We start from the raw sequence: 21,974 nt of genomic DNA on the forward strand, positions 1-21,974 counted from the left end.
TATTCTGAGTCTACAGTATAGGACATCAGTCCGTCTTGTTCTTGTAACGGGGGTCCAGAAACCTTTCCTTGGGTTAATCAAATGGAGCTTATTATTTGTTTCATTTTCCCACATGCGTTGCCAGTAGCTTCGCAGTTTCGTTCGCAAAAAACACTTGAGGTCTGTGGCAGGAATAGCAGTGGTGGTATTATCAGCTTGAGGTCTAACTGATGTGGCCATTTGGTCAGCCAGCACAGTACCTTCGATGCATCTATGACCAGGGACCCAGCATATTGTCACATGCATACGAGACGAATAAATATTGCGCAAGAGAAAGTAAAGCTCGATGAAAACATTATTTTTGTGTTTTCTTAAGGACATTAGTGCTTTTACAACGCTTAACGAGTCCGTGAATATTATCGCTTTCTCTAGCTTTAATTCCTTTATGTGTTTCACCGCAGACAGTACTGCGTAGGCATCTGCAGTAAAGATGCTTGTATGTGGGTTCAGTACACCTGCTTCAGAGAAAAAGGGTCCAACAACCGCGTAAGACACACCAACATGCGATTTTCAAGCAACGGTGTAGAATTCCGGACAACAGTACTTCAATTGGAGTTCATGTAAATGCATTTGTGTTTCGAGTTCTGGTGCATATTTGTAGCTCTTACAAAAGATACATCACCTTCTATCACTTGCCAGTCCCAAGGCGGTAGCTGCTTCGCTGGAGGCATCAAGCGGGGTTCGAAGACTGGAACATCCATTTCCACGCTAAGCTGCCTCACACGGAGTGAGAAAGGCTGTCTCACAGAGGGTCGATTGCGGATGAGTGCAGAACCTGTCGAATCGTTACTAGTTTCATAACACGGATGTTCTGGATTAGAGTGCACTTGAAGGAAATATGTGAAGCTGGCGTAAGCTCCCTGCAGATTGAGTGGCCACTCATTCGATTCTACATATAAGGTTTGAATGGGGCTAGTTCTGAATGCGCCTGTGGCCAGACGGATACCCAGGCGGTGGAGGGGATCCAGCATCTTTAGTGCACTGGGGGCGGCATAGTTGTATACTATGGCGCCACAGTCTGACCATGATTCAATAAGGCTTTTGTAAATATTCATTATACACTTCCTATCGCTACCCCATGTTGTGTGTGATAGTATTTTGAGTAAGTCGATTGTTTTTAAACATTCAGCTTTGACATATCTTATATGTGGGATAAAAGTAAGCTTACAGTCAAGTATTATACCCAGAAATTTGTCTTCTTTGTTGACAGGTATTTCTTGTCCACACAGTTCCATGCACGGGTCTGGAACCAGGCCTCTCTGTCTTGTAAAGAGAACACGCGAACTTTTACGGGGTTGATTTTAAACCCACTTTCGTCTGCCCACTTAGATATCTTGTTCAATCCCTGCTATACTTGTCTTTCGCACACTGCAAGGTTACAGGATTTGAAACCTATTTGTATGTCATCTACGCAGACGGAATAAAATATAGCTGGTGGTAATGAAGCGCGGAGTGTATTCATCTTAACTATAAAGAGCGTGCACCTGAGCGCACCTCCATGGGGTAAACCTGTTTCCTGTATAAGTGGACGTGAGAATACATTCCCGACTTGCACACGGAAGGTACGATTCGACAGGTAACTTTCAATAGTATTCAGCATATTTCCACGGATGCCCATTCCCGACAAGTCTCGCAAGATCCCGTAACGCCATGCTGTGCCATACGCCTTCTCCATGTCGAGGAATATTGATAGGAAAAACTGTTTATGTACAAATGCATCACGGATCTTTCCTTCAATGCGCACAACATGAGCGGTTGTCGATCGTCCTTCTCTGAAGCCACACTAATTGGGATGGAGCATATTGGAGAGTTCAAGGAAATGTATGAGTCTGCGATTAACCATTTTTTCAAAAAGCTTACAAAAGACAATTTGTAAGCGCTATCGGACGGTAACTTGCCGCCAAGGAATGGTCTTTACCCTGCTTTAGAACAGGAACCACAATCGCTTCTTTCCATGTGGATGGGAGGTATCCCGCAGCCAAAATAGTGTTGAAAAGTGTGAGTAGTGTAACTTGTGTGTCAGTACGTAAGTTTCTGATCATGTCATTCATGACTCTGTCAGGTCCCGGTGCAGTGCTTTTGCATGTGTTCAATGCAGCTTTCAACTCGGCAATACTAAAAGGGCAGTTGTACGGTTCATGCTGTCGACATTTTCTTATGAGTGGCTTACATTCTTCTTCTTGTTTATATTTCAAAAAGGTTTGCGAATAATGGTTTGAACTCGATACACGCTAAAAATGCTCCCCAAGTGAGTCTGCCTCATCTTTCAGTGTATCACCTTGTGTGTTTACGAAAAGAAGTGAATATGGTTGTCGCCCTCTTATCCTATTTACCCTGTTCCAGACTTTGGCCTGATCTGTATACGAGTTGATACCCGATAAAAATCTCTGCCAACTCTCTCTTCTAGCCTGTCAGCGCGTTCTCCTGCTTGCGATTTTACTTGCTTAAAGTTAATCAGATTCTCCGCAGTGGGAGAGGCGCGTAGCAACCCCCACGCTTTGTTCTATTTCTTACGAGCGATCTTACAGTCGTCGTTCCACCACGGGACATGCCCTTTGCATGCCAAGCAATTTGTGATATGCATTTAGATGCGGCATCTATTATGAAGGCTGTATAATACTCCACAGCAACATCAATTCCTAACGAGGACATGTCATGCCATGAGATACTAGTGAGAGTTCGGAATTTCTCCCAATCAGCTTTATCAATCTTCCACCTAGGTGCCTATGGTGGATTTTCGTTTTCTTTAGGTGTTCGTAGCAGCATGGGGAAGTGGTCGCTTCCGTAAGGATACTTTGTAGCTTCCCTTTCGAGTTCAGGCAGAATAGAAGGAGAAACTATACTGAGATCAATTGAAGAAAAGGTTTTGTTTGCAAGACAGTAATATGTGGGTTCTGTGAGAAGGTTTATTGGTGGCGCCTAATGCGAAGGCACAGCGACCGGGAACGGCGAGGCAGCCCGAAGCACTGTCCAAACGGACGCCAGCAATCAACAGCGCGAGCGGAGACGAGCCGCGTGTTGGCGATGCGGCTGTGCCGCGAGGCGCGTCTTCTTCTTCACAATCTCCCCCCGGACAAAAAGAGCCATCCTGGCGCCTTAAGAATCGCGAGGTAGAGGGTCGTGGTAGGGCTTGAGACGCGAGACGTGGACAATATCACGTCCACGCCGGCGCAAGTCTTCAGGTGGTGACAGGGGCTCAATGAGAAAATTCACCGGGGACGTTTGTTCCAAGACTCGGTAAGGCCCTTCGAATTTTGGGACGAGTTTGGAGGAAAGCCCCGGCGTTTGGAAAGGGACCGACAACCACACAAGAACGCCTGGAGCGTAGGTGGTGTTTGGACGCGTGTCGATGCGGTTTTCTTTCTGGCGCTGCTGTTGCTCTGCCGTAAAGGAGCGCGCTAGCTGGCGGCATTCTGCGGCTTGTCGGGCGACGTCGGACACAGGTAGACACTCGGAGGCGTCAGGACGGTATGGAAGGAGCGTGTCGATGGTATGCGTGGGCTCGCGGCCATACAGGAGGAAGAAAGGTGAAAATCCCGTAGTGGCCTGGATTGCGGTGTTGTACGCGAACGTGATGAATGGAAGGATGCGGTCCCAGTTACCATGATCAGATGCCACGTACATAGAGAGCATATCACCAAGTGTGCGGTTAAATCGCTCTGTGAGCCCGTTAGTCTGTGGATGGTATGCCGTGCTTGTCCGATGAATAATGTGGCATTCCGAAAGCAAACTTTCGACGACTTCGGAGAGGAAGGCGCGACCTCGATCGCTGAGGAGTTCTCGAGGTGCGCCGTGTCGAAGCACGAAGCGATGTAGGACGAAAGAGGCTACATCCCGCGCTGTAGCACTTGGTAAGGCAGCAGTTTCGGCGTAGCGTGTCAAATGGTCAACAGCAACTACGATCCACCGATTGCCGTCTGGCGTCATAGGAAGCGGGCCGTATAGGTCGATGCCGACGCGATCGAAGGGTGCGGCAGGGCACGGGAGCGGCTGCAAGGCACCAGACGGGCGTAAAGGCGGCGATTTGCGGCGTTGACAGTCAAGACAGCACCGAACAAACTTGTGTACAAAATTGTACATGCCGCGCCAGTAGTAGCGGTGGCGAATTCGTTCGTACGTCTTGAAGACTCCGGCGTGGCCACACTGCGGATCGTTGTGGAAGGCGGCACATATTTGAGACCTTAAGCTGCGGGGAACCACCAGGAGCCACCGACGACCTTCAGGGGTGTAATTGCGTCGGTGCAGCAGCTGGTCGCGAATGGCAAAATGAACTGCTTGGCGTCGGAGGGTTCGGGATACAGGGATGGTCGACGATCCAGAAAGATAGTCGAAAAGAGAAGCGATCCACGGGTCACGACGTTGTGCGGTGACAAAGGAGTCCATGTCGAGAGATGACACGGAATGTGCGGAGGTTGTTCCGCAGGCCGAGTCTGGAGGTAAAGGTGAACGAGACAAGGCGTCTGCGTCGGAGTGTGTGCGTCCGCTGCGGTATACGACACGAATATCGTACTCCTGGATGCGTAGTGCCCAACGGGCTAGGCGGCCAGTGGGATCTTTCAAGTTGGCGAGCCAACAAAGCGCATGGTGATCTGTGACCAAGTCGAATGGGCGCCCGTACAGATATGGTCGAAACTTGCCAAGTGCCCATACTAAAGCCAAGCACTCTTTTTCGGTCACGCTGTAATTGGCCTCAGGCTTCGTCAGCGTGCGACTCGCATAGGCGACTACGTATTCGGGGTAGCCCGGCTTTCGTTGGGCGAGGACGGCGCCGAGACCAACCCCGCTGGCATCTGTATGTACTTCAGTTGCAGCTGACGGGTCGAAATGGCGAAGAATAGGTGGGGAGATGAGAAGACGACGCAGCGTCGCAAAGGCGGAGTCACATGCAGGGGACCAGCAGGAGAGGGCGGCGTCGCCGCGTAGAAGCTGAGTCAATGGCGCCATGATCGATGCGAAATTTCGAACAAAGCGCCGGAAATATGAGCATAGGCCCACGAAGCTTCGAAGTTCTTTGATGGTCTGAGGCTTCGGAAATTCAGCGATTGCTCGAAGTTTTGCAGGATCGGGTAGAACGCCATCCTTGGACACAACGTGGCCTAAAATGGTAAGCTCTCGCGCGGCGAAGCGGCACTTCTTGAGGTTGAGTTGAAGGCCAGCGTTCGTTAGACAGGTCAAAACTTGTCTGAGGCGGAGCAGGTGAGTAGGACAATACACTCGACGATGTAAACAATGCCGTGAATAAGCACACGTACAGTACAGGCTGCGTGCGGAGTGACGTGCTGCGCGCTTGCCGTACGAAGCGACAGTCCAGAAAGCGGCGTGGTTACCTTGCGCAGCGAACGGCACAGTTTGGCGGCTATCACAGAAACGGCTGCGCCGGTATCCACAAGAGCGAATGCAGGAACACCTTCTACACAAATTTCGACCACGTTAGCAGGAGAGGCGCGAGGACTTAGACAGTTCGAATGGGGCGCAGTTCTTGCCTCTTGAACTGCGACGTTCAGTTTTCCTGGTCAGGTGGTGCGGGTCGCCGACGCATTGGGGAGAGCGAGCGTCGGCGAGGGGATGGCGAGCGACGTGAAGGAAATTCTGGGATGTCAGCACGAGCGTACGGTTGGGGGGAAGGAGCGGCGTATTGGCGAAATGGCTGGCTGCCGTACTGGAAGGGCCGCGAGGCGTCGCCGAACGCTTGAGGGCGACGGCGGCAATATCGGGCGACGTGTCCGGGAGTGCAGCAAGAATAACAGATAGGTCGATTGTCGGGTGTCCTCCAAGGATTAGCTCGCGGTGTGGTCCAAGATGCAGCATGGGTTGCCGGTGGCAGCGGTTGGGACTGGGTCGCGAAAGACGACTGTGGAGGCCTGCGCACTGCCTGCGCGTACGTGAGAGGCGCGGCCACAGGCAAGACTGGCTGCGCATAGGTGAGAGGCGTGGCGACAGGCTGCACTGGTAGCGTAGAGTTGAGATTCGCGGCTGCAGGCGGCTGATGGTGTGCGGAAGGGACAACTTGGGCGACCTCTTCTGAAATGAGGGTGCGGAGCGTGTTTGGAATACGGGAGGTGGGCTCCTGAGTGAAGGGGACTAAAGAAAGTTGGCGGGCAACTTCCTCACGCACGAAGTCCTTGACCCGCTGAAGAAATGAGGATGGGTCGTACATGTTGTCAAGGCTCGCCAACAAGTCGTCGCTTCCCAGAGGACGCCGAGTCGAAGCCCGTTGCTTCCTTAACTCATCGTAACTTTGGCATAGGCTGACAACTTCAGACACAGTGCGCGGATTCCTGGCTAGGAGCATCTGGAATGCGCCGTCATCGATGCCTTTCAGTATATGGCGAATTCGCTCAGCTTCGGGCATTGCGGCGTTGACTCGTTTGCAAAGGTCCACGACGTCTTCGATGTAGCTTGTGAACGTTTCTGCCGTCTGCTGTGCTCGGGCGCGCAAGCGTTGTTCGGCGCGCAGCTTGCGAACAGCGGGTCGGCCGAACACTTCCGTAAAGGTTGTCTTGAAGAGTGACCATGTGGGTACGTCACTTTCGTGGTTGTGAAACCACAGTTGGGCAACACCAGCCAGATAAAAGATGACGTGCGTTAACTTGGCTGGATCATCCCACTTGTTGTGTGCGCTCACCCGTTCATATGACGCAAACCAGTCTTCTACGTCTTCGTCGTCTGCACCGCTGAAGATCTTGGGGTCCCGTTGTCGTGGAACGCCGGTGCAGGTGACGGACTGTGGCGTCGGTGCCGTTTGGGATGAGCTGTCGGTCATGGCGGGTGGTAGCGTTCTTGATCTTAGCTCCAGGGTTTCAAGCGACGGGGTTTGAGTCCCAGCACCTCCACCAATTGTGAGAAGGTTTATTGGTGGCGCCTAATGCGAAGGCACAGCGACCGGGAACGGCGAGGCAGCCCGAAGCACTGTCCAAACGGACGCCAGCAATCAACAGCGCGAGCGGAGACGAGCCGCGTGTTGGCGATGCGGCTGTGCCGCGAGGCGCGTCTTCTTCTTCACAGTTCCTTCTTATTTAGAAGGCACGCACCCGAAGAGAATAGGAACTGTTCCACAAGGCGACCTCGCGCATCTATACGAGACTCGCCCCACAGGCAGCTATGCGCATTGAAATCGCCAAGAACAATTTAAGGTTCTGGAAATTCATCTATAAAGTACTGAAATTCATGGTTGTTTAATTTGTAATGTGGGGGTATGTAAAGGGAGCAAACGGTAAGAGTTTGTTTAGGAGAACAACATGAACCGCCAGTGCTTCAAGGGGCGTTTGTATCTGTAAGCGCTAAAACGCAATGCTTTTCTGAATAACGATGGCAACAACGCCCGATGATGCGATAGCATCATCGCGATCTTTGCGAAACGTACTGCTGGAGAAAGATTGTGTGTTGTGATTATGGGTGTGTTTCCTGTAAACACATCACTTTTGGATTGTGGTTGTGAATGAGTTCTTGCACATCATTAATATTTCTAAGAAGACCTCTGACATTCCATTGAATAATTTCCGTATCCATATTGGAAGGACGTTAGTGCTGTGTGTACAGGAACATAAGTATTAATTAGAGAGATTTCAAGGATTAGATTACGGAGCTCTTTCGAGGTCCTGTAATTGGGGTTTTGCTCTTTCTGAAGCGTTCGAGGGAGCCTCGCCGCTCCTTAGGCGTTTGGTGCGCCTTGAGGGCAGGTGTAGTGTCCATTGCCTCTAGTGAGGCTCCGGACACGTGCTCTTGCGAGCGAGAAGTTACCAGAGAGAGTTCCGCATTGGAGGGCAAGACCCCTGCGCCCACCAGCCCGGAGGTCAATGGGGCTCCCTGAGGGATTTAGCTGCGCCGGCTGTTGCCAGCACCGGAAGGGGCCGGGGAGGTTGGGGCAGCCTCGGCTGCGCCCACCTTCGAGGTCGATGGTTCCTTCTGCTCGGTTGGCGGAGGAGCGCTAACTGCAACCGCCGTGGGGGCAGATGGCGTAACTGCCGACTCACTGCTTGTGGGTCGGACAGCCGCCGGAGGCCGTTGCGACGCTGCCCGCTGACGCGCCACTTCGGCAAAGCGTTTCTTTGGCAGGTATGCTACCCACCTGCGTGCCTCTTTGAACGATATATTCTCTTTTACTTTGACCGTTACAATTTCTTTTTCTTTCTTCCAGGAGGGGCACAACCGCGAATACGCGGCGTGATCCCATCACAGTTTACACAGTGGAGAGCATTTTCACAAGCTTCAGAGGTGTGTTCGTGGGCACTGCTTTTCGCACAAGTTTGCCGGCCTCGACAGCTCTGCGAACTGTGGCCGAAGCTCTGGCATTTGAAACATCGGAGTGGATTGGGCACGTACGGCCTAACACGGAGCTTGATGTACCCGGCCTCGATTGACCCGGGCAGGACACTTGAACCAAAGGTGATTATTAGGTGCTTGGTTTGGATCTCTTTACCATCTCGCCTCATCCTAATTCTTCTGACATTGATAATATTTTGCTCACTGAAGCCGTCCAGAAGTTCCGCTTTAGTAAGCTCAAGCAAATAATCATCCGACACAACATCACGGGTGGTATTCATTGTACGGTGCGGGGTTACGGTTATGTGGGTCTCCCCAAATGACACTTGTTTGGGTAGTTTCTCATATTGTTTCAGATCGCGGAGCTCCAAGAGGCCACCGTTTGCCATCCTCGACACCTTGTAACCTGGACCAAAAACATCAGTCAAGGACTTTGAGAAAAGGAATGGTGAAATGGTTCGCACTGCTTTGTTTGGCTTTTCAGACTGAATAACGTGGAAGCGGGGAAAATTCTGAATTTGTTGTCCAAAAAACTTGAAGACATCTTCGGTGCGCCCTCGTTTCTGAGGGCGATCAACAAGGGCGGGGAAAAAAGTTTCCATGAAAAAATGTACACATTCGGCAACAGCGCCGACCGCCCACCACGGAGCCCGACGAGGGGACGCGGCAGAGCTTGCACAAGTCTGCACGACGCCAGTCGTACGCCGTCACTATAACCGAATGGGGTGTACCCAAGGTTGGATAGCCACACAGGGTTAACCCTTGCTGCCAGGAGAAAGGAAGTCAATAGAAGAGAGAAGGAGACAGGAAAGGTCAAAAAGTGAGAGAAAAGGCCAAGATTCGAGGAGGGAGAGACAGGAAAAGGTGACTGCCATTGTCCTCCAGGTGGGTCAGTCTGGAGGTGCCGTCTATTTGAAGCCGAGGCCGAAGAGGTGTGTTGCCTCCGCCGGAGGGCCGTAAGGGTCCAAACACCCAGGATCAGCTCAACCCCCAGGATCCCCCTTTACCCAGACACGGCTAAGCCGCGCACGGCTATACGCGGGAGGGTTCAACCCTCATGTGCTCGGGTACGTGGTGTCGCAGCACACCAAACGCCTGCTGACGCAGACGCCCCTGCGGGTGGTGCCAGGCCCATAAGGCAAAGTACCGGGCATGGCCGGACGAACTCATGTTACCGCGTCACTCAGACGCACCTTTCGAAGTAGTGCATGTGGAGTTTGCCGAGTTGAAAAAGAAGAGCTAAGGTGTGCGCCACACAGTCATTTCTAGTGGCAATCGACCAATTAACAAGAATGGTAGCTGCACGCCCTGGAAAAGAGGATACAAATAGTGTTATTGCGCTTCTCCACCGAGCAATGTTTTCGAATTTGAAAGTCATAGTCTGTGACAACGGACGCGCTTTCATGAGCAAGAAGTTTGAGCAGTGGGCAGATAGTCGCGGGGTGATTCTGCGTCGCTGTTCTCCGTATCACCTCCAAGCCAATGGATTGGCAGAGAGAGTTATCCGTGATACGAAGCAGTTTATGTCCATGTACCCGAATTTCCGAGGAGGATGGAAGTGCTACCTAGAAGCAGCCGTTGCACACCATAACCGGACACATACCAGAAACCTTAGATGTAGCTCCCATTTTGCCGCGAATGGTGAAGTGCCGAAACTGTCCTCCGACCAGGAGCTTGGAATTTCCGACAAACTTCAGCTAATTGAACGAATCTAAACCACCGAGGAGCGCGGCAGGTATCGCGAAGCGATGAAACGCCAGTTCGACAAGAGGCATCGGGTACATATACCTGATATTAAGTTAAACGACTTTGTTCTTGTCTGGAAGAGACTACCAGGAACAGACGTAAAAATTCTTGGTTCGTTCCAGGTTGTGAATGCATGTGTGCAGCAAGGCGCACTCAAGACTGTTCGGTATATGAACAGGGGGCAATTAGATGTTGCAGCTGTAAGCAACTTCCTTCCGTATAACCCCAGGAGGGATGAGGCTTAAAAGAGGAGGAGGGTAAGGGATAAGAAGGAAAGTTGGGGGAGGAGAGGAAGAAGTGAGAATAAACAAGGATGGCTGCCTTGTCATATTGATGTATCTCAGTTCTATTACAATCAGGTCATGAAAAATGTAGCTATTAGATGCCTTAGCTAGCATGCATTGAAACAAAGGGGCATCCAGCAACAAACTGTTGATTGGTAAGCTGATAACAGGCTGAAAGGAGCGTCACGTGACATCTCATTTTGTTTTCTACGGGACCCGTTGACATGAATATCAAATGAACGAGCTTCGAACAATCTCTGCGATTACCACATAACGCACCTGAGATCACGTGGAAGAGCGTGTGACGGGATCTCACGTAACATTCGCCAGCATATTCCTGATTCTCATTCATATTGTCATGCATATCAAACGAGCGGGCGTCGAAGGAGTTCTGTGATAGTACCCACGAAGCGTATGCGAGATCACATGGTGAAGGATGTCACGGGACCTTGCGTAACTTTCGGAAGACCGCATGTGATGAAAAACAAAGTGACATGGGCGTCAAACGAACGGGAATCGCAAGAGCTATGCGATGGTACACACGTAGCGAACGTCAAATCACGTGGGAGACGTGGTCCCGTGACCTCACGCATCTTTCGCTGGCCCATGCCTCATTCCCAATCATACTGACGACGATATAGAAAGATGGAGCTTCGAATAAGGTCTGCGATGGCACGCACTTCGCTTACTTATTACCACGTGAAAAAAGCCACCTGACATCACGTAACCTTGACATCACGTAACCACCTCACGTAACCACCTGACATCACGTAATTACCAACCATGCTGACATGGATATCAAACTACCGGGAAAATTAAAAGCTATGTTGTGGTGTACACGTAGTTACGTAAAATAACGTGGGAAAGGGTGTCACGTGACCTGACGAACATTTCGCTAGCCCATGCATTATTCCCAACTATACTAACATGGATATCAAACGATCGGGGTTCAGCCAAGGTCTGCAATGGTATGCACTTCGCGTACTTTAGACCACGTGGAAAAGAGTCACGTGAGATCACGTAACTTTAGCCAGACAATGGGTAATTTCCAACCATGCCGATATGGATATCAAACGAACAGGAAAATTCAAAGCTATACAATGGTACACACGTAGTAAACGTCAAACCAGGTTGGAAAGGGTGTCACGTGACCTTACGTATCTTTCGCCAGGCTCATGGGTCATTACCAACTTTACTCACATCAGCCCACAAAATAATAATATTAGTATTACTAGTTATGGAAATATACAAACACACAAACAAAACTGAAAGAGAGCAAGCTGATAACTGCGACGGAGAGGGCCACTACGCCTGCCGAGTTTTTCGGGAGGAGGAAATGAAAAGAGAAGAGGAGAAGATAGAAATTTAAAAATAGTAGGAAAGAAAATACAAGAAAAGCAATTGACGGAGACACAGAAAACACAAAGGAATACGGGGAAACGTTACTCACTGGTGTAGTGGTGGGAACGTAGGTCACGTCGTGTCAACACACTGGTCAACGAAATGGCGAACCCGCAGAAAGGAGATCGAAGCTGTACCACTCCCTGCCATAGAGGGAGAGAACGTAGGACAAAGGAGAGTGGGATGGCACTGGTGCATAATCCCGTCACACACCCCCAACAGACAAATATTTTCATGTTGAGGAGCGTGACGATCAGGCACGTCGTCCCAGGCGCTTGGTATCCGTTGGAATCATAGCCGCGCACAGTGAAGCCTAACAACGTGCGTAATAACGTGCGCAATAAATGCACGGAAATTAAAAAGCCAGTGCGTCTTTCGCCACGCAACACCACGGAAACAGAGGGCCAAAAAAGTGCGCCACGTGACATCACGTAACTCTGCATTGAACTGAGTGCTCAACCGATTGATCTAGACTTCACGGCGATAGGAATTTACCTTGAAAGCCATGTGGTACCGATAGAAGAAATAAATTGGTAAAGCTTGCCATACTTTCTTTTGTTTCGTCGCACACACACACACACGAAACCTGAAATACTTACCAATTGTTGCTTCGGTCGTTGCTATTCACACATTAACGATGCTATCAAATTATTGTTATGGACTCGTTGATGGAAACGCTGGGCAGCTTTGTGCGTTATCACTGGACAAAATTTAAATTATGGGGTTATACGTGTCAAAACCACTTTCTGATTATGAGGCACGCCGAAGTGGGGTACTCCGGAAATTTCGACCACCTGGGGTTCTTTAACGTGCACCTAAATCTAAGTACACGGGTGGTTTCGCATTTCGCCCCCATCGAAATACGCCCGCCGGGGCCTGGATTCGATCCCGCGACCTCGTGCTCAGGAGCCTAACACCATAGCCACTGAGCAACCATGGCGTGTGGAAAAAAATTCTTACTATGTGAAAAGACGTACGCGCCTTTCGTACCCTGGGTGAGCAGAAACACGAATAGGCGTGATAGAACACAGCGGTCGCTTCCATATATTTTTTTTAAATATTCGCCATATGACTTTGATTCGAACAAGTTGAGTGCCAGTTTTCACCGGAATTCGCCACTCGACGGAACGGAATATGTGAACAGAATAAAATCGGCGAGAATTATCTTGGTATTATTTCTCTACTTCCAACAACGCAATGTTTGAACTCATGTGGCATTGTACTATATCTTTACTTATATTTTTGAAATAATTGTGTTCGTGATTTTTATCTATACGCGCTCTTAGCGATGCACTGAGGTACGCAAATAGCAAGAATGTGTCATATCATAGCATATTATGCACATGAAAAAGGCACAAGTCAGAGAATCTTCTCACCTGCATCACTACGCTTTCTCATGACAACTTTTTCGGGATTTCTCCACAGCACATGCGGCTCATTTGGGGCAACTTGCTAAGTTAACCAACGTGCTGTTTAGTGCCGTTTATGCAACGGTCAACCTCTCAGGCGCTACCGAACTTTAGCAAATATGTTTACCTAGCATGTCTATATCAATTTATTATCACTTACCACGACTGCCTGAGCTTCCTAACTACTTCACTTCTCAACAACGAAAACCTATTTCAGGGGTGAGGGTGATGTTTTCGAATGAAAGTGGAAGAAATAATAATAAGTTATATTAGCACACAATGCATTCGCGATGTCTGTAAACATTTCCCCTGAAGATCCTGACTAAATGTGCAGTAATTAGGTACAATGTAGCACAGCATCCTGATGAACGAGACTATTACAACTATTCGATAGCATAGTTAATGTGTGAACAGCAACTACTGAAACCACAATTTTCAAGCGTTTCAGTCATCCTGTCCGTGTGCGAGGAAAAAAAAAAGATGATGGCAAGCATCACCAATTCATCTCTTCTATCAGTACCACATCATTTTCATGATAAATTCAGCCCACCGTGATATCCACGGCAATCAAGTCAGCAGTTAATCATGTTCAACGCAGATTAACGTTAAGTCACGTAACGTGCGTTTCACCTCCGTTTTCGTTGTGTTGCGTGGCAAAAGTGACTCTGGCTCTTCGATTCCCATTCGTTAGTAACATACCAGTAGTTCTGTGAATCACCTAATGACTTGAGAAAGCCCCGTCAGGTCACATAACACTCCTTCTCACGTAGTCTGACGTGCCCTTCGTGGGAACTATCGCAAGGCCTCTTGGAAGCCAGTTCGTATGCTATCCATGTCGACATGGTTGAGAAGCATCTATGGGCCTGCGAAAATTACGTCAGGTCACGTGATGCCCTTCACCACCTGCTCTGAGGTTCGCTACGGGGGCAGCACGGCATAGGTTTCACGATCCCAGTTCGTTTCATATTCATGTCAGAGTACAGTAAACCCTCAGTTGTACGAACGTCGGTTTATCGAATATTTCAGAATAACAAACTTTTTAAAATCCCGGCAGTTTTCTTTTAGATTCTATGTAAAAATGTTTCACTTAAACGAATTTCGGAACAGTCAATATTTCAGTTTAACGAACTCACTCAGAGGACCAAGGCTTGCACTGCACTGCACTGCACTGCAGGCGCAACCGATGCCCGCCCTCATCAAACCACCGCTCCTGCGGTAATGTAGCGTCGCTGGCTCTACAGGGCCCCTGGGGCAAAGCGGTGGCGCGGAAAACAAACGGCAACGAGGCATGGCCTCCGAGATCGCCCGCACAAAACGAGTAAGCATGTAATCTCGGAGGCCATGAACACCGTAACATCGCTGGTGCTTACAATGCCGCCAGAGCAAAGCGGCGATCTGTCACACCACAAACCACGTGGTGTGTTTTTTTTTTCCGACCGGCTAGTCGTGGCATGGTCGCCGTCTCTCTTTCCAGTCTCGTCGGTTCCGCGTGTGCACACAAATGACCCACGTGGCGTGTTTTTAATTGATATGTACAGATTCTATTTCACACATTTCTAATACTCATTTCACACATTTCTAACGCTATGGATGCCGTGTCTATTGGTCCATAAATTGCACTTCAAACTTTTGACTCTGTATGCCATGTGTTATGTTCTTCTAGTGAATATTTAGTTTAGTGAACTTCTAGTTAAGTGAACTATTTCCTTCAGTCCCTTGAAGTTCACTCAAGTGAGAGTTCAGTATATTTGGAAATTCCCCATGGTCTGGTTAAAGTTACGTGACATAAAGAGTCACAAACAATGTGACTCTTTTCCACGTGGTCTGAAGTAGGCGACGTCCATACCATCGCAGATGAACTTCGAAGCCCCGTCGTATGATATCTATGTTAGTATGGCTGGGAATCACGCATGGGCTAGCAAAACATACGTGAGGTCACGTGAAACCCTTTCCCAGGTTGCTTGACGTTCACTACGTGTGTACCACCACATAGCTTTTGATTTTCCCGTTGGTTTGATATCCATGTCATCATGGTTGGTAATTACCCATGGTCTGGCTAAAGTTACGTGATGTCACGTGATTGTTTTCCACGTGGTCTGAAGTACGCGAAGTGAGAAGCATTGCAGACCTTGTTCGAAGCCCGATTATTTTGTATCCGTGTCAGTGTAGTTGGGAGTCATGCATGGGCTAGCGAAAGATAGTGAGCTCCCATGATTCCCTTTCCCATATGATTTAACGTTAACTACGTGTACACCTTCACAAAGCTTTTAATTTTCCCGGTCATTTGATATCAATGTCGACTTGGTTGGTTATTACCCATGGTCTGGCTAAGGTTACGTGATGTCAAGTGACTCTTTTCCACGTGGTCTGAAGTACGCGAACTGCGCACCATCTCACAACTTGTTCGAAGCCCGATCATTTAATATCCACGTCAGTATGATTGGGAATGACGCATGGGCCAGCGAAATATACGTGAGGTCAGGGGACAGCGTCTTCCACGTCAGGTTACATTCGCTGCGCGTGTACCACCGCATAGCTTTTGCGATTCCCGTTCGTTTGACGCCCACGTCACTGTTTTTTTGGGAATCACATGTGGACTTCCGAAAGTTACGCACGGTCACGTGACATCCTTCACTACCTGATCTAGCGTACGCTTCGTGGGTACTATCACAGACCTCCTTCGACGCCCGATCGTTTGATATCCATGTCAGTATGAATGAGAATCAGGAATATGCTTGCGAATGTTACGTGAGATCCACTAACACCCTCATCCACGTGATCTCAGATGCGTTACGTGGTTATAATGGCAGAGTTTGTGCGAAGCTCGTTCATTTGATATCCATGTCAATGAGGATTGTGGAAAGCAAAATGAGGAGAGGTCCCGTGACGCGCTTTTCAGCCTGTCTTTATCAGATTACGAATCAACAGTTTGTTGCTGGCTGCTCCTTTGTTTCGGTGCATGTCAGCAAAGCCATCAAATAGCTACTTTCTGCATGATCTGTTAACGGCGGTAATATAATGTACATATTAATGCGAAATTGCGATGATATATCGCGCGGTAAAGGCAGTTCTGTAGTCCCATGACAATGCTCTTTAAGAAAGCTCTTCAGTTATGTTTAGTCGACGCAAAATTATAACATTTCGTCATTATTTTGAACATCCTAGAATACCTCCGCAAATGCATCTTTGGATTAAATTATTTGGCACTGCCGGTAGTTGAATCAAATTCACAGGCGCTTGGACTAATATAGCTGGTGCTTGGGATAATTTGAGCGGAAAAATCAAGTAGATTACATCATTCGAAAATCCGGCTTACCGGTTATTCATAGCGAATATCCTCAATATCCGTTGAATAAAATCCGGATAACCGGATAACCGGCTTTCGAGACCAGGTTCATTTCCCTCCGCTTACACCGGATAGCCGGTTTGACGTATATTTGCAAGCACTGCTACAGAACGCTGCAAGTGCGCTAGAGGACGAAGAATGTCATTTAAGCTCCGCCTACAATTATTTAACGTAAGCATGAATTATGCTATCAGTTTCAACATGCTCGTATTAACGCGGGACAATGGGCGATGAATTTCGTGGGCTGCTCGCTCTTTTTGTTCAGGCCATTCACACCGAAGTGGAGCGTGTAAGCGGCCAAACGGATTTTCAACGCGGCGAGGCAATGAGTGCACTGCCGCAATTTGAGCTAAAGTAAGCGCACATGAAACAAACCTCCATCTTTTCCTGCGCGTTGTCTCCAGGGCGCATCGCAAAGGTTGTCTTGATCACACCAGGGCTGCGAAAAGTTTACAGATATTTGTTGATTTTTTTTTAATTCAATAACTCACTACAAAATTTAAGTTCAGTTGGTGGTTGCATTCACTCGTAGGGAAAGTGTTACATTTCATTCATCCTCATATGAACAAAAATGGGCTTTTATAACACTCAGTAATGACTGTAGGTTACATGGAGATAAACTTTGTTTTTGTAGGCTTTTTTTATCTACTTCTTCAAAAACTTTTATATCGGCTCAGAACTTATTTATTTATGCGTAAAAAGCGCACGCACTCAAACTTATAGACGACCTGTTTTCTGATCCACGTGTTACACCATTGGCAAACTGCTATTCTTCCCCTTCTTCCCCTTAAGCTAACCTAGAATGTAGTCCTATACTCCTTTCCTTTCTAACCTATACCATGCCCTTACTTTCAACGCTTCGGCTACTCCTTTTCGTTTACTGCTTGTTGCGGGGTCGTTGCCTTCTTCAGCTACTTCCTTCAAAAATTTTAGCAGCATAAGTTAGTGCTTACATAACGCCTAAATACATTTCTTTTCAGACGACGTAAGTACCCTGCCGGCAATGCCCTTGTATTGCCTGGAATATCCTCGGCACACTTTCAGTGCGAGCAGCATTTGTTTGGAGCGGCACTTGCTTTTCAGTATGATATGTGTATATCTTCTTTTTTATCGGTCACTGGGTATAGTCCAAAGTTTAGATGCCCTAATACGCAGTATGGTTTTAGAGAACTTCGGCCATTGAGTGTGTCCTCCTGGACTTGCACCACTGGCTATGTGCCAGTGAGTATGTGTCGCTCCTTCCCGTCCATTTGTGTGATTGGAAACGGGTCACTGCAATGGCTCTGCGCAGGTCTTTAAAGAATAAAACATAAAAGGTAGCGCGCAGAAGGAACCTCGCGACTCCACATTTCTCGTCAAGCTCTTTAAATAACCGCAGTCCACTTCTACATATTGCCAACTCTCTCTGTCTCATTACTTTCAATATTAAAATAATTGAATCGGATTGAATTGAATTTATTTTTATAACAATACAATGTATTGCAATTTAAGAAAAAAGCACACAGCAACTTGACGGGCCTTAAAACCCTGTCTGGAGCAGCAGCGGCAGGCACAGGCACTGATTCAGGACCGACAACACAAAGAATACATTACAATACGATACAATGTTGGCATCAATTTGTGCCTGCAAAATAGAATATTTCAATATAAGAAGAAACACTACGAACTACCAAGCAATCCGCACTTTATACATGAAAAAAAAAAAAGCACCAAATTGCACAAACCAACATGACACAGCAAATTTGGTGATGATCAAATTTCGCTGAAAAACTCATAAAAACGCGTAACAGGGCAGGAAGTGACATCGATTTTATTGCGCATGAGTGTCTTTAACAGGCATGGTAAGCGATGATGGAGCATTTTAAAAGCATAGTTGGTTCGAGGGCGTGGCACATGCCATTGTTCGGGTGATCGTGTGTTGTATTCTGTTCTGTTTCTAAATGCGTTAAGGATGTCTTGTATGACTAGTTTTGTTTCTCGTCTTTGCAGTAGGCTATTGACAGCCTGTAAATCTTACAGAGAGTGCGGCGTAAGTAATTTCAGCTGTTTGAAGAGGTGTCCAGAATGAGCATCTGCTGGAACAATACAGATGGTACGAATTACCTTTTTTCAAGCAGGAATAATCTGTATAAGTTGGTTGCAGGTGTGGTACTCCACACCAGACAGCTGTAGTGAATGTCACTCAGAGATCCTTTTATATGAGAAGTTTGATTTTGTGGGGCAGTCGTTTTAAATTGAACAGTGTTTCAGCCACTTGCGCGAGCTTTCCTGAAAGGAAGTCTATGTGATCAGTCCGTGACATATGGCCATGAAAAAACGCACCTAACGTTTTCGCAGACTGTGCAAGCTCAATTCTTGAAGAGTCCATTTATATGTCAGTCCCTAAGTGCAGTCGTTTATTCTTCGCTTAAAACAAAATCGCTTTTGTTTTATCAGTGTTAATTTTTAAGCCATTTTCCTGTAACTATGTATGTATTTTACCAAGGAAAGAATTTGCAGTCGAATTAGGTTTACAATATTGTTTGACGAAAAAAGCACGGTAGTATCATCTGCGTAAACGATATATTTTGGTTTCCACACGAAGAAGGTCATTTACACATACATTGAAAAAAATACGGCCGAATATGCTCCCTTGGGGAACTCCAACTTTTACTTGCTTGATTTAGGAGCAGACGCCGTTTATTTCGACAAGTTGACTCCACTGCTTTAAATGACATTGGGCTATATTTAATGTAATACCACGAATACCGTAGTAGTCCAGCTTCGTTAATAAAAGTTCATGATTAATAGAGTCAAACGCTTTGCTGTATTCGATTAGAACCCCAAGCGTAAGCAGCTTTAATGTAATGTTTATCAATATCAATTCTTTTTGTTCCAGTAGAGCAAGCTGGGTTGACCTCCCTTTTCGAAAATCATGCTGACAGTCACTTAACAGGCTGTGTTTTTCTAAGAAACTTGAAATATTCTGAAATATTATTTTCTGAAATCATTTTAAAATGTTGGAAGTATAGAGATAGGTCTGTAATTAGATAACTCAGTTGTATTAACCGTTTTAAACAGAGCAAGTACTTGAACGATCTGCATTTTGACAGGAAACACACCAGATATCAGACAGAAATTATAAACGTACGCTTAAACAAGTTCTACGATGCCTAAGACGTATTTTACAGCTGTCATCTGTATATCATCAATGTCACACGATATCGTATTACGTAACTCGGAAAATAAATTAACTCAGATTAATTACTAGGATATAGCAAAATGCTGTGAGGGCATCTGACCTGAACGTAGTGGTCCGCATTTCTATCAACACTTATGCCGCCTGCACTGATAAAATAATTATTAAAACAGTCCGCAGACTTCATTAGGAATACTAATGCCGTCTTTGAAGATCTCAATGCATGTATTTGAGGCCGACGCTCGATTTATCATAATGTTTCGTTTTTCCAAGTTCCTCAGTTTGTTTTTCAATGATAATTATTATCGCAAAGATAAACCATACACCAGCACCGGTTACACACTCATCATGGGAAGCATTTTAGTTCCGTTAACATCTTCAGTAATCTGAATAGGACGGTTACTCTGTCATTGTCCTGTTTTTTTTTTTCTGGAAATGAACTTCTAATACCGCGGGTTCGCTGCGACTTCATGACGCACATAAACGTACTCTTGAAATTTGTCTATTATAAGTACCAATCATTATCTTTCTTTTTCTTTTCCCTTAAATGTTGCGCATTATCTACACGATTATGCCATCAGGCTTCGGCTGTTATAAGTTTCAAACCATTCCTTTCGAGTAATCTGCAGTTTTGCTGACAAGGAGGACGTCACCACAAATGTGAAAGCTAATGTAATATATTTTGGTGCTCGCTTTCAAGCCTTAGCAATGTAACATCTCGAATACATCTTCAAGTCACGCAGTGGATCGGAGTAGGGAAAGTGTGGTATTTCTAACTACCTTTATTTATTTCTCCATAATTCATTTAAAGATTATAAAGCTTTGTAACCTGTAAATACTATGCAAGATATAGTATATGTATGCTGCCTCGGTAATATTATTACGCAAAGCCCCAATGAATACTCGAACACCCTACTAAATTAAACGCATTATCATAACCTATGAAGGTTACGTAACGGGGTTGATAATACTTGAGAGGCTTCTCGTTTATCTGAGTCACAACATGGATGTGCTCCTTTCTGGAGTATCTCTGCAAGTATTCAAAAGATCTATGATGTTCTAATCAATTGCAAGGACGAATTTCATCTAATCCTGACGCTGGAGATAACATTAAGCAGCCACCCAACGCTAAAGTTGTGAAGAAACAGCTTCCTCAATTCTGCCCCATGTTACCCGATTTTCTGGGCTGATTGAAGGGAACTTTTTTTTAGTATTCTGAATGCAAAAAAAAATAACAGTCTTTTGGGGCGACGGTTCATGAGAATGTAATATTTTCTTTATTATGGAGCACTTTAGACACAGTATATCTGGTATATGCGCGAAAGCGTAGTTTCATTTCACTTACTTGATCGCGTTCACCCGCACACCATATGGCGCGTTCTCTGAAAGACAGAGAAAGATATATGATGACGATTGCAGTTTCTCGTCTATAACTATACATACCCTAAATTTATTACCGATATTATCGATTACATCGGCGTCGAGAAAAGAGAGATTCGGAACATAGATGAACAGCTCACGTGTATCTGAACTTGAAAGAGAAATCCAAGACTCTTAGTTAGTTCTACGCATGTTATGCAAGAAGAGCTTTTTGAAAAAAAGAAAAGCCCCATTTTCTCGCGTCATCAATAATAAGCACCGCACTGAAACACAAGCTAGGAAATGCAAAAGGGATATAAAACAAAACGTTGTGGATTTCATAGGTTGTAGGAAACACGGCCAGAATTCACAAAGCAACTAATGAGGAAGTTACGGTGCAAGAAAGATTAAAAATATGCGTATTCACAAAGCTGAAAACGCTCGTAAGATCAGGAAGCTTACGATGCCCACCGCCATAAAAACCAGCGCTGTAGTCGAAGACAGACGTGTGTATACAACAGTAGCAGAGGTGTGAACTTCCGTTATGCGTCAAAAGGAAACTTAAGTTTATTTTTAAAATATCATTTGTCGCCGATGTTGCTAATGCAAGAAGGAAATTTTATGATAAGTGGTGTGGGATTCTCCTCCCGTGCTCTTGGGACAAAGGAACGACAACACAGTAGTGCAAACAATCACAAGTGCATTTATTGCACCTTTCATAGATCAATGCCTGCTAGCCAAGTTGCTATCCACAAAACATGCCGATGGGCGCGCGACAAATCTAGGAAGTCCGACTCACCGCGACCAGATAGCGAGCGAATATGTTCGCCCCCACGCTGGATCCCAACGCCTGGTCGTTCGCGCGTACGGTCACGCGAACGGTGGCGCGTTCGAACGAGGCATCACGAGACGATCTCGCAGACCATGCATCGGCGCAAGCGCGGCACCTC

At 46.9% G+C, this 21,974-nt stretch overlaps 1 protein-coding gene across 1 annotated transcript in view; it reads right to left on the reverse strand.

Annotated features, from left to right (window-relative positions):
* The window catches only part of LOC126524069 (uncharacterized oxidoreductase TM_0325-like), a 210,946-nt gene that overhangs the window by 34,136 nt on the left and 154,836 nt on the right, over nucleotides 1-21,974 (reverse strand). The window contains exons 7-8 of the mRNA XM_055067266.2: nucleotides 21,011-21,047; nucleotides 16,863-16,926 (exon numbers count right to left, since the gene is read on the reverse strand). Coding sequence (XP_054923241.2) covers nucleotides 16,863-16,926; nucleotides 21,011-21,047 — 101 coding nt within the window. The remainder of the gene's footprint in view (nucleotides 1-16,862; nucleotides 16,927-21,010; nucleotides 21,048-21,974) is intronic.

This window comes from Dermacentor andersoni, chromosome 3 (assembly GCF_023375885.2).
Source record: "Dermacentor andersoni chromosome 3, qqDerAnde1_hic_scaffold, whole genome shotgun sequence".
NCBI lineage: Eukaryota > Metazoa > Arthropoda > Arachnida > Ixodida > Ixodidae > Dermacentor > Dermacentor andersoni.